This window comes from Neomonachus schauinslandi, chromosome 9 (assembly GCF_002201575.2).
Source record: "Neomonachus schauinslandi chromosome 9, ASM220157v2, whole genome shotgun sequence".
NCBI classification, from domain to species: domain Eukaryota; kingdom Metazoa; phylum Chordata; class Mammalia; order Carnivora; family Phocidae; genus Neomonachus; species Neomonachus schauinslandi.
Window position 1 is genome coordinate 26,543,109 of NC_058411.1, and position 14,289 is coordinate 26,557,397.

Here is a 14,289-nt window from a genome sequence, read left to right on the forward strand (position 1 = left end):
AAAATTTATTTGAAGACATAATAGCTGAAAACTTCCCTAATCTGGGGAAGGAAACATATTCAGATCCAGGAAGCACAAAGAACTTCCATCAAAAATCAACAAAAGCAGATCCACACCAAGACATATTGTAATTAAACTGGCAAAATATAATAATAAAGAAAAAGTCTTAAAAAGAGCAAGACAAAAGAAGGCAGTAACTAACAAGGAAAAACTCATAAGGCTAGCAGGAGATTTTTCAGCAGAAACTTTTCAAGCCAGAAGGGAGTGGCATGATACATTCAAAGTGCTAAATGGGAAAAATCTGCAGCCAAGAACACGCTATCCAGCAAGGCTATCATTCAGAAAAGAAGGACAGACAAAGAGCTTCCCAGACAAACAAAAACAAGGGAGTTCATGATCACTAAACCAGCCCTGCAAGAAATATTAAAGGGGACTCTGAGTGGAAAGGAGAGACCCAAAGTGACAGCATAAAGGTAGGAAACACAAAAGCAGTAAAAATGAATATTTCTGTTAAAAATCAGTCAAGGAACTCACAAAATAAAAGGATGTAAAATATAACAACAAATATTTAAAATGTGGGGAGGAGAGGTGAAAAGAATGGGTTCAAACTTAAATGACCATTAACTTAATATAGACTGCTATATGCAGAAGAGGTTATAAACAAACCTAATGGTAACCATATCAAAAACCACTAATAAATATGCAAAGAATGAAGAGAAATAAATCAAATATATCACTAAAGAAAATCAGCAAACCATGAAAGAGAGAAAAGAAAGGATCAGAGACTATCTCCAGAAACAATCACAAAACAAATAATAAAATGACAACAAATACATATTTATCAATAATTACATTGAATGTAAATGGACTAAATGCTCCAATCAAAAGACATATGGTGATGGAATGGATAAAAAAAATGAGACCCATCTATATGCTGCCTACAAGACACTCATTTTAGACCTAAGGAAACCTGCAGATTGAAAATGAAGAGATACAGAAATATCTATCCTGCAAATGGATGTTAAAAGAAAGCCAGAGTAGTAGCAATACTTAAATTGGACAAAATAGACTTTAAAACAAAGACTGTAACAAGAGACAAAGAAGGACACAATATAGGAATGAAAGGGACAATCCAACAAGAAGATATAACAATTGTCAATATTTATGCACCCAACAAGGGAGCACCTAAATACATAAAACAGTTAATAATAAACATTAAGGAACTAATCAATAATACAGTAATAGTAGGGACTTTAACACCCCATTTATATCAATAGATAGATCATCTAAACAGAAAATCAACAAAGAAACAATGGCTTTGAACGGCACTCTGGAACAGATGGATTTAACAGATATATTCAGAATATTCCATCCTAAAACAGCAGAATATACATTCTTTTCAAGTGCATAGGGCACATTCTCCAGAAGAGATCACATATTTAGCCCACAAAACAAGCCTCAACAAGCTTCAACAAATTCAAGATTACAGTCATACCACACATCTTTTCTGACCACAATACTATGAAACTAAAAGTCAACCACAAGAAAAAATCTGGAAAGAGCACAAATATGTGGAGGTTAAATAACATGCTACTAAACAATGAATGGGTCAAATAGGAAATAAAAGAAGAAATTTTAAAAGTACATGGAAACAAACCAATGAAAACGAAAATACAACAGTCCAAAACCTCTGGGATACAGCAAAAGTGGTTCTAAGAGGTTAGTACAGAGCATTACAGACATACCTCAAGAAGCAAGAAAAATCTCAAATAAACAACCTAACCTGACACCTAAAGAAGCTAGGAAAAAAAGAACAAACAAAACCTAAAACCAGAAGAAGAAAGGAAATAATAAACATGAGAGCAGAAATAAATGATATAGAAACTAAAAAAACAATAGAAAAGATCAATGAAACCAGGAGCTGGTTCAATATCAATCAATATCAATTAAATTGACAAACCTCTAGCCAAACTTAACAAATAAAAAAAGGAGAAAGGACTCAATAAAATCACAAACAAGAGAGGAGAAATAACAACCAGCACCACAGAAATACAAACAATTATAAGTGAATATTATGAAAAACTATATGCCAACAAATTGGACAACCTAGAAGAAGTGGATAAATTCCTAGAAACATATAAACTACCAAAAGTGAAACAGGAAGTGACAGAAAATTTGAACAGATTGATAACCAGCAAAGAAAAGGAATCAGTAATCAAAAAACTCCCAACAAACAGAAGTCCAGGACCAGATGGCTTCACAGGCAAGTTCTATGAAACACTTAAAAGTTAATAACTATTCTTCTCAAACTATTCCAAAAAAATAGAAAAGGAAAACTTCCAAATTCATTCTATGAGGCAGCATTATCCTCATAACAAAACTGGAGAAAGACACCACTAAAAAAGAGAACTACAGGCCAATATCCCTGATGAACATAGACGTAAAATTTTCAACAAAATACTAGCAAACTGAATCCAACAACACATTAAAAAAATCATTCACCACAATCTAGTGGGATTTATTCCTGGGTTGCCAGGATGGTTCATATATGCAAATCAATCAACATCACATCATATGATCATTTCAATAGATGCGGAAAAAGCATTTGACAAAGTACAACATCCATTTATGATAAAAACCCTCAACAAAGTAGGTTTAGAGGGAACATACCTCAACATAATAAAGGTCATATATGAAAAACCCACAGCCAATATCATCCTTAATGGGAAAAAAGGGAGAGCTCTTTCCCTAAGGTCAGAAACAAGACAAGGATATTCACTCTCACCACTTTTATTCAACACAGTACTGGAAGTCCTAGCCACAGCAATCAGACAACAAAAAGAAATAAAAGGCATCCAAGTCAATAAGTAAGCAGTAAAACTTTCACTATTTGCAGACAACATGATACTACGTAAAGAAAATCTGAAAGACTCCACCAAAAAACTGCTAAACGAATTTAGTAAATTCTCAGGATACAAAATCAATGTGCAGAAATCCGTTACATTTCTATACACCAATAACGAAGCTGCAGAAAAAGAAATTAAGAAAACAATCCCATTTACAACTGCACCAAAAATAATCAGATACCCAGGAATAAACCTAACCAAAGAAGTGAAAGACCCAGTGTACTCTGAAAACTATAAAACACTGATGAAAGAAATTGAAGATGACGCAAAGAAATGGGAAGACATTCCATTCTCATGGGTTGGAAGAACAAATCTTGTTAAAATGTCTATACCCAAAGCAATCTACACATTTAATGCAATCCCTATCAAAATACCAACATCATTTTTCACAGAACTAGAACAACAATTCTAAAATTTGTATGGAACCACAAAAGATCCCAAATAGCCAAAGCAATCTTGAAAAAGCAAAGCAAAGCAAAGCAAAGCTGGAGGCACCACAATTCTGGACTTCAAGTTACATTAAAGCTGCAGTAATCAAAACAGTATGGTACTGGCACAAAAAAAGACACACAGATCAATGGGACAGAACAGAAAACCCAGAAATGAACCTACAACTATACGGTCAATTAATCTTCAACAAAGCAGGAAAGAATATCCAATGAGAAAAAGACAGTTTCTTCAACAAATGGTGTTGGGAAAACTGGACAGCAACATGTAAAAGAAAGAAACTGGACCATGTTTCATATACAAAAATAAATTCAAAATGAATTGAAGATCTAAATGTGAGACCCAAAACCATAAAAATCCTAGAAGAGAACACAGGTAGTAACTTCTATGACATGGGCTGTAGCAACCTCTTCCTATGTCTTCTGAGGCAAGGGAAACAAAAGCAAAAATAAACTACTGGGACTACATTAAAGCAAAAAGCTTCTGCACAGCAAAGGAAAAAATCAACAAAACTAAAAAACAACCTATGGAATGGGAGAAGATATTTGCAAATGACATATCCAATTAAGGGTTAGTATCCAAAATATATAAAGAACTTATAAAACTCAACACCCCAAAAACAAATAATCCAATTAGAACATAGGCAGAAGGTATGAACAGACATTTCTCCAAAGACACACAGATGGCCAACAGACACATGAAAAGATGCTCATCATCACTTATCATCAGGGAAATGCAAATAAAAACTATAATGAGGTATCACCTCATACCTGTCAGAATGGCTAAAATCAACAGCACAAGAAACAGCAGGTGTTGGCAAGGATGTGGAGAAAAAGGAACACTCATACACTATTGGTGGGAATGCAAGCTGGTGCAGCCACTGTGAAAAACAGTATGGAGGTTCCTCAAAAGTTAAAAATACAACGACTCTATGATCTGGCAATCGCACTACTGGGTATTTACCCAAAGAATACAAAAACACTAATTCAAAGGGATACATGTACTTCTATATTTATAGCAGTATTATTTACAATAACCAAATTATGGAAGCAGCCTAAGTGTCCATGAATTAATCAGTGGATAAAGATGTGGCGTGTGTGTGTATGTATAATATGCATGTGTGTATATATATAATGCTAAGCGAAATAAGTCAATCAGAGAAAGACAAATATCATAATGATTTTACTCATATGTGGAATTTAAAAAACAAAACAAATGATCAAAGGGGAAAAAAGAGAGACAAATCAAGAAACAGACTCTTGGAGCACCTGGGTGGCTCAGTCAGTTAGGTACCCGACTGTTGGTTTTGGTTTGGGTCATAATCTCATGGGTCCTGAGATCGAGCCCTGCATTGGGCTCTATGCTCAGCAGAGAGTCTGCTTGAGATTCTCTCCCTATTCCTCTGCCCCTCCCCCCAGCTTGTGCTCTTTCTCTCTCTCTCTCTCAAATAAATAAAATCTTAAAAAAAAAAGAAAGAAAGAAAGAAACAGACTCTTAAAGTATGAAGGACAAACTGATGATTACCAGAGGGGAGTGAGCAGGGGGATGGATGAAACAGTCAATGGGGATTAAGGAGTGCACTTGTCATGATGAGCACAAGCTGTTGTATGGAAGTATTGAATTACTACATTGTACACCTAAAACTAATATAACACTGTATGTTAACTAACTGGAATTAAAATAAAAACTTAAAAAAAAAAAAAAAAAGAACTAGGATGTGCACAGCTTAATTCTTTGTCCACCCAGCTTACAAAGTAAATTATATGGGATCACATACTCCGTAGAGTAATAGTTATTTGACTAAAAATAAACTAGAGAAAAATATTTCTCATTTGAGATTATTCACTGTTACTGAACTATGCCAAATTATTATTCCCAAGGAGGAGCTATTTCTACTTCTATTGCCCCAACCTTTAGACTGGAATAGGAGGAATCCACACAGGTAGAGCCCTGGGTGGAGGTGGGCCCACACAGAAGGCCCCCCATCTCCCTCTGTCCTCCTCTCAAGTCACATGGACAAGGGTGGGCCTAGGGACTGTCTGAAGTATTAAAAGAGCTTGGAAAACTGGAGTTCTTTGTAATGTTATCCAGTATAATGAAGTGTTACTGGCATTTTTATTCCCCTTCAATAAATACTCTTTCAATATTAAAAGTACTGAAGAAATTCATAAAAAAGAAATGATGTGTAAAGATAAAGAAGTGATACACAGCTTCATCTTAATTAAGGAAATGCAAACAGATCCCATTTTTGTCTTACCTATCAAACTGTCAAAAGTTTAAAAGTTTGATAATAGCACCTTTGGTCCAAGTGTGGAAAAACAGGCATTTACTTACATGTGGGTGTATAAACAGGTGTAACCTTTTTGGAAAAAAAGCTCACAGTATTTGTCAAAATGATATATCATACTCTATAAGATTGTAGCTTTAGTGCTAACTATCTACCCTAGGGATATACTTTTAAAACGATGCCAAGAACGGGGCACCTGGGTGGCTCAGTTGGTTAAGCAACTGCCTTCAGCTCGGGTCGTGATCCTGGAGTCCTGGGATCGAGTCCTGCATCGGGCTCCCCACTCAGTGGGGAGTCTGCTTCTCCCTCTGACCCTCTCCCCTCTCATGCTCTCTCTCACTCTCTCTCTCTCAAAGAAATAAATAAAATCTTTGAGAAGAAGAAGAAAAAAAAAAAAACGATGCCAAGAACAGATGCACCATGACTTTCACCATGGTTATTTATATTAACAATACAGTGAAAACAGCATCAGTATCCACCAATAAGGGACCTGATAAATAATTGTACAACCAAACAATGGCATATTATGCAGCTATTTAAAAAGAATGGTAGGTCTGTATACACTTATATAGAAAGATCAAGACAAATTAGCTAGAAAAGGCTTATCCAGATCATATATAATATGATCTTTTTTTACTTCGTTATTTTGTTTTAAAGGATATACACAAAGGTCACTTTTCCTGAATTTGATGTCTATGTGGAAGGCCTACGCAGTGTTTTGGTTACATTTCTCTGCTCCTTTTCACAGCAAAACTTCATCAAAAAGGTGTCTCCATTTGTTCTATATTTCATTTCCTATTACTTCTTTAGTCTGCTCCAAACTGGCTTGCGCCCTTCAACTCTCTAAGAAAACTTGACTGATTACTGATCGATCATCAATGATCTCCACGTTGCCAAATCTAATAGTCATTTCTGTGCTCCCAATTTACTTGCCCTCTCTGTATCATTTAACAACTGACTACTCTTTACTTCTTGAAACATTTACCTCTACCTGAATTTCTAAATTTTAAGGTCTTGTGTCTTATTATCATTTCTAACTTAAATGGTCCCTCACTGACCTCATTTTTTAGTCTCAAACTGGACTCCCCCAGTTTTCTCTGAGTCAGTAAAGGGCACCCGACACATGGAGTGCTTATGGCCAGAACCCTGAAGATTCACCTTTGGTTCCATACACTCCTGGACCCTCTATACCTAATCCATTAAGAAATCCCGCAGATCCTTGGGGCACCTGGGTGTCTCAGTCAGTTTAGCGTCCCACTCCTGATTTCAGCTCAGGTTATGACCTCAGGGTTGTGGGATCAAGCCCCTCGTCGTTGGGCTCTGTGCTCAGCGGGGAGTCTTCTTGAGATTCTCTCTCTCCCTCTGCCCCTCCCCTGCCCTTGCTCACTCTCTCTCACAAAAATAAATAAATCTTAAAAAAAAAAAAAAAAGAACTCCACAGATTCTCTTTCTGCACCTGGCTATTCTGCCCCATGACAAAACAGCACAAGGGGCCATTTCAAACTCCGTTAAGGTTGACAACATGCTGGCCATGAGATTCTCTTCTCCATTTGTGAAGTTACCTGTACATTTTAATCTGATAATTTGTAAGGTCTGACTCCTTTTTTTTTATCTGTAATATGATACAGTATAAACTAAATCACTCTACAAAATAGCATTCATATTCTTATCTGCCTGTAACTTTCTAAAACCAGATGCCTAAAGGAGCCCTTCATCTAATGGCAATTATTGACAAAGTCTCTTACTCTCTTCTTCCCAGGTTCAGAAGCACGAGTGTCATAATCATCAGGGAGCTGAAGATAGTCCTCCATTCTGCTGGCAATTGCTTCCCAGTCACGCTTCCTTTTAGTACCAGTTCTCAAGCCATCCAACTTGTCTGAGGGACAAACACAGAGCCGTAGCATTAAGGAAGAGTGTGAGTTTGCATACAACACACAAACAAAGGAAAAGAAGTCTGGAACACTGTCAGAGGGCAGATCCACATTTTTGAGAGCAGCACCACTTGCAGATCCCAACTATCTTCGTGGCTGAGATAATAGTTCTGTGCAATTTCCATTGTTTATTTGGTGTTCATACTGGCAGGCATTACATTACAATGTTAAGTCACAAATACGGGTAGAGCAAGAAAAGTCACTTGTCTCCTGGCCTCCCACCCCACCAAATCACACTTCAGCTCTCATGTTCTGAAGGAAAATGCGAAGACGGGTTTTTCTAAAAGCTATTTCTTCCACTCTTTTTTTTTTTCTTTAACACAGTATTAACACCACCCATTTGATCTGCAATCACGTGTGATACTGTGTCATATGAAAAGTAAGTAGTACCAACAACTTAATGAGCCAAGCTAATGTTTAAAAAGGTTTTAGATTAATAGCTCCTTGGGATTTTGACCAGTGTGCGAGGATTCGCCATGAGTTAATGTTTCTGCGTAAGTTGATTGTACAAATCGCATTCTTTGGTTATACTATGAAGTGCTATTGACCATCCTGAGGCTAAGAGCTAGTCAGTCCAAATGACCAGATCTAAATTTTCTTTCTGAATCCTCAATTTGAGAGGGCTAGGCTTCCCAAGGGCCCCAAACTGTAACTAATTAAATGAAGAGAGATTGCGGATTCAGAAATTATGAGACCAGAGTTTAGGTGTCTTCAAGAACAAGCAATGAAAATGTGTAGTCATTTTTAATTGGTTGTTAATACTGATTTTGAATTCCCTATGTGAAATATGAGTTATATATATTTTTAGCTACGTTGAAGCACTAAACTTTTGAATCATCTGTGATTATATACACACACTATTATTAAGCAAGTCAATAAAAGAAAACCTAAAAATGTCAGAAATACACAATAACCACACTTCATTAAACTCCATAGAGGGTGCAGGGTGTATATATGATAAAAATCTGTTAGGCACCAAGTTGGGGAGAACTTGATATGAAAAGGAAAGTACAATGGAAGCAGTGGCAGGAGAGAGGGTGAGTTTATGCTCCAAATGTAAAAGATTCACACACAACTAATTGTACCATACCATACAGGCTTAAAAAACCAGTAAGATTTCACATACTTGGCAAAGCTTTTATTTCCTAAACCCTCCCCCATAAAAGCAGTATTACTGAAAAATCTTCAAGCAAACTACAACACTTTACAAAACTCAATAAATTTTAATCATCACTTTGGAAAAACTTTTAACATGGATGAGTTCAACACAAACAGTTTCCTAATCTCCTCTGTAAATCACATGCTATACCAAATGGCTCTATCTTCATGTGTATGACAGGCCGTATTATACAGATTCTTAAGGAAGTGATCTCCTGAGTGCACAGGGACGAAGATTATGGTATTAGAAAACCAATGAAGTCCCACAAACAATAAAACTGTTCTAGTTCCACAGCATACAGTATTACTAGAAGAGTAGGAAGCTCTAACACACTTAGTAAATAAACCTCAGAGGATTTCCAAACTTAAGATCAACTTTGACATTAACATATTTCAAAGGAAAAAATTCATATTTGAATTCCAAGAATAGAGCATGGCCAAGGCAGCAATGCAGAAGGGCAAGTGTGAAAACTGCAAGAACATTTCCTCAGACACTGGGTATGTGACAGGAGTTACAGACCAGGAGTCCCATATTTGCAACATGGAGGATCAGAAGAGCATGTACTTCTAGTCTGAACACCCTTGTTTGTAATGTTTAATTTGAAATTTCATTGTGCACAGCATGTTTAAAGCTTCCTTCTTGGGGCTGAAGAAAGGTTCATACCTCTTCCACATGGCATCCTGAAAACCCAAACACACAGATGTATGGCATAAGGTGAGGGAAGAGGAATCTGGGGTGTTAATTACAGAAGACGGCTGGTGTCCCATACACCCATACTAATGATTTTCAGAGGTTTGAATTTCAAAAGATGAAGTTTTAAGATGAAGATGAAGGTCTAAACATCCAACCTGGGAGGGTTGCAGAATTTTCCCACATCTTCAGAACAGTAAATATTATACAGTACAACCGAAAGTTTTTGCAGATACATCTATGCATTTTCTAAACATAAATGGTGTTTCTGAAAATTTGTTCATGGTAAACATACAAGGGTTATGTGCCTATATGAATAACTGCATTCCAACTGTTAAGAGATGAAACTGCCTGACATGTAGAAGGCTAATACACAATAACCGATAAGCAGAGACAAATGACAGATGAGAAAAGCAAAAGTACTTGGTATGGAGAAACCTACATTAGGATAACACTCTCAAACCTTCTTTTGGTTTCTCACAATTTGAGAAACCAAAATTGTATCGTCCGAATTTAAGTAGCTTCAATGCCGAATCTGAGTATCTGATGTGGCATGTTAACACCCACCCTTGTATTAGGGTGCCTGTGTCCCAGCTGAGAAGGGGCCAGTCAGGGGCAACTGGAGTGGGCCACAGGCAGCCGTTAACAACTCCACAACACCCATGCCAGATGTATTTCAGGCCAGTTCTGAATCTTTCTATAATTACACCACTTCTGATGTAACACTTAAACACCGGCTGAACTGCACACTGTACTTAATGAACACAGATCAAGAATCTGCAATGAGATTTAACCAGCTGTACGAAAGGTAGACAAGTACTTTCTCATTGGCAGACTCATTTGTGAATCAAAACTCCCCAGGTACAGATTTAGCTCTTCTGGCTCAATGTGTGACACTGATGAAGCTTAGTATGTTTCCATCTCGCATAATCATGTTACCAAAAGTAATTTAAGAATGTTGGTGAAGTACTCAGAAAAATTAATTGTACCTGGTAATCAAATATATTGAATTTGTTATGATAAGGAAGGCACCATAAATAGGTTAATTCTCTGATGAAGCGCCTCATGTTTTAGAGAAGAATCTTCGTCTCATTTGGCTACATGGACCAATCTCAAAGAAGCAAGCACTTTCAAGAATGCTCACACTCATTTTGCCTTCCTCCACAGGTAGATTAGCTCTCAAGATAACAGTGGTACAAAGTGTCGGTCTTTGTCTGAAACATCACTGTCACTCTTACTAAAACAACAGCAGCAGCAACAGCAAACATGGTGGGTTTATATTCTAGATTCATTACTAGACCTTCAGTGCCTTTAACTGAAATGGTTTATTTAACAAATCCATTTCTGGAATTAATTGCCTAACACTCTTTCATTAAGATGGACTGAATTTGCATAAAATGTATTTTCTGAGAAGCAAATGGTAGACAGGCCAGAATTTTTTCCAGAAATCAAGAAGAAGTTTAGTATCATATTTTCTTGAATACTCATCACAGCTAAACTCCATTTTCCTTTCTCTTTAGAAATTAGAAAGAAAAACAGAAAATGGACTGGCTTGAGTTTAAAAAAGCATTATCATAGATCATATGTTACACGATGCCTCTGAACATTATGTGCTTAGCTAAAATATTGATCACTTTAACAATCCTCTTGTCTCTTTATTTACGATCTCTTTTTGCCCCAAAAGGTAATTGCTACTTAGAGAACCAGAAGAGGGAAATGATGTTACAGTATTACAGGTTATTCTCAAAATATAGTATAGAACTTCAAACAGACTTAATCTAATATCAAAATAAACATATCTAAAGCATTATTATTTAAAAAGTAATTTGTGATTATTTTCCTACACATTTAATTGCACTTAAACATTTACAAATGCTTTAAAGGTTTAGAGGAAGAGATCACTAAGATTTCCCAAAGAGGGAAGACTAGTTTAAGAATATGTCAGTAAGCACATATAATGTTCACCTGCCACACATCAGAAAAAAATCCTAGACTTTATATCAAAACACCTATCCCAATAATGGAGTAATACTGAAGTTTATGGAACTACCTTTTACATAGGACCTAGTAAACATCAATTGCTAACATGATCAGTTGGGCAAAATAAAAGGCAGAAACTTATGCAACTTGTGTAAAATGCACTCCTCTTACATCAGAAACACAATGTATCCCAAACAGTGAAGCAGCTAAATGACTCAGATTTGTTCTATGAACTTAAGATATTTAGATGGTTACTTCAGTTTTGGAGTAACAGCATGATACTAGAAGAGAAACGCAGAGACCGACAGTTATACTTCATACATTAGTAAGGTCAATCTTCCAAAAAGTCCTTATCTCATTTTTTTTTAGATTATTTATTAATACATCTTAGTCAATGTAATAAATGATTCTCTTTAAGTGAGGTGGGGAAAAAAAGAAAAGAAAAAACGTTTTGCAATTATTACCATGAAATATTAGAGGAAAATCCACTGGATATGTTTGATTTTCTGCTTGACAGACAACCTCACATTAAGCAACTCCAACTTTTGATTTAGACAGTAATTTTAACCAGTTTACCTTATAATCTGCCACTTAAAACAAGTTGAAGGAAAGAATCTTATAAAGTAGGCTCCTCAAAAACCTGAATAACATACCTACCTCCCCCCACCCAGAAACTCTTATTATACAAGGAAAATAACTGCCTTTTAATGAATGTTTAAACTTCAATATTTATTATGATTACTACTATTATTTCCCAAAGTATTCATAATCAGGTTCAGCTTTGGACTGCAGTTAAATATTCTTTTAAAAAAGCAGAAATCTCATCAGCACTAACATTTCTAATTAATATAACAGAATGGATTTTAGAAGTGACAATATTTTATTGCTGAATTCAGCACACTTCCGCTTACTCTAAAACCTTGAAGTGATAGTGAAGGCAATTCTTGTAAATACTCTTCTTTCACTGTCACAAGATATAACTAGTTAAACTGAAAGCTAGCAAAATAGACTGAGGATGTAAGGTAGGCCAAAAATCTTGGTTTAAAGCAGAAATTTGGGGAAATTTGTTCTTCTTACAGCAGAAAGATCTATGACCATTACCATCAGGTATCACATATAAAAACAGGAAAAAGGAGATACCCACCTAGCTTGGCCTCAGATGTGTCCATCTCCCATTTGCTTTTCGGAATGTAACCCTAAATCGCACACAGAGAGAAGCTCGAAGGGTTAGAAAGAGACACATACATGCATATCACTGTTGAACTGGAAAAGCATTAAAACTGGGAACGGATTCAGTTTCCACTCACTAGTTTTATATATATATATGTATATATATATATCCTTAGGGAAAACACGTTCTCATTATCTCTGAAGAAACTGAATTACCCAATTCACCCAACTTCACTGCCCGGATTTCAGAGTAGTCACTTCAAAATAGTATCATGAAGGCGCTTTGAGGCAGCTACAGTTCGGGACACACAGTTGTAGTCCGAACAACAGCTGGACAGCAAATACGGTGAGGACGTACGGTCGTTACTGTGCTAGTATTAATACCATTCAGAGTAGCAGAGGATTTATAATAACTAGCTATTTTTCTAAATACAACTGCGATTCTCAAGTGATAGTAGCCATGAGGTACAAAGAGTGTTCTTCAAGACAGCTACTTTATATTGCAGTGTAATTTTCAGTACTCGAAAGAAGAAAACATGGTATCACTGAACACAACTATGAAGTTCCAACTTCATTTAAAAATGACTCAACCCATTTACCGGTTAGATCTTACAAAGGCTGTTTTTTACTGAATCAATGTGACAGCATTTCTTTTTCATTGGTTGGAACCTAGATTATTATTTTCAATGTCTTTTAAAATGACATTTTCCTAATACATGAAAAACCAGAAATCTCCACAGGCAATTTACATTTTATTTAGTAAAAAAAAAGACCTGGGTGGTTTATTTCAAACAAAGTCCCATACGATTTTCAAATTTCCCAATATACCTATTTAACTATGTAGTAATCCTTTTGGCTTATTCACCTAGCAAGTGTACGGTTATGATTCCTCTTTTCCTTCACTTGGACTCTGTTCTCTATTAGATCCTAACATACAGAACTTTAATATTAGGGCTTATTATATAGAACAGATTCATCACAGGTGTCAGCATCTTCTTTTAAGAATTAGTATCTCTACTCTTGGGAATATCCAAGTTCATGGAACAGACTGACACAAAGGGAGGCTGGAAAGGATGCTGAACGCTTCATGACAATAGCTGCTGGGTAAGAGTACTGGAGCATCAGAGTTCTTCCAGGAAACCTATAGGTGTGGTACACTTCTAGTCTTTAAGCCAGACTAATAATTCACTTTCAACTTATTAGGTAGCACTTCAGGTTACAAATCATACCATCTTTCCCAAATACATTTCTAGAACAAACCAAGACAAAGCTATGCTGAAATGATGGCGCTAAATGTACTGATGAGATCTGTACAAGTGATATCTCAGAAATCACCTGAAAACCTTGAGCAGCACTAGAATAACATATTTATAGATTCTGAATCATATCTACTAGGTTCACTGAAGCGCTAAAGAAGGAAAAATATCATACCAATGATCCCCCAAAAGGATTCTCTTAACCAAGAAAAGTTTAGATTCCGCCCAGTTGCAGTCATCAGTACAAAGCAGAAAATGCAAAGTTTATTGAGAATTCCATTAAAATGGTCTGAATGACATTAGACTTGCTCTTAACCCTTTGGTTAAAATTCTCCAAGAATCTTTTACTCTTGGAATAGAACCCAATAGTAGAAGACCTGGATTCAGCATTTTTGAATGGGTTAAGAGAAGTTTTATAACATAAAGATAAGCAAAATGAGTATATTAATTTCCTCCTGCTGGA

At 36.1% G+C, this 14,289-nt stretch overlaps 1 protein-coding gene across 1 annotated transcript in view; it reads right to left on the reverse strand.

Moving 5' to 3' along the window:
• YLPM1 (YLP motif containing 1) overlaps positions 1-14,289 on the reverse strand; it is a 74,789-nt gene that overhangs the window by 7,329 nt on the left and 53,171 nt on the right. Inside the window, 2 exon segments of the mRNA XM_044917928.1 lie at positions 7,386-7,516; positions 12,545-12,596. Coding sequence (XP_044773863.1) covers positions 7,386-7,516; positions 12,545-12,596 — 183 coding nt within the window.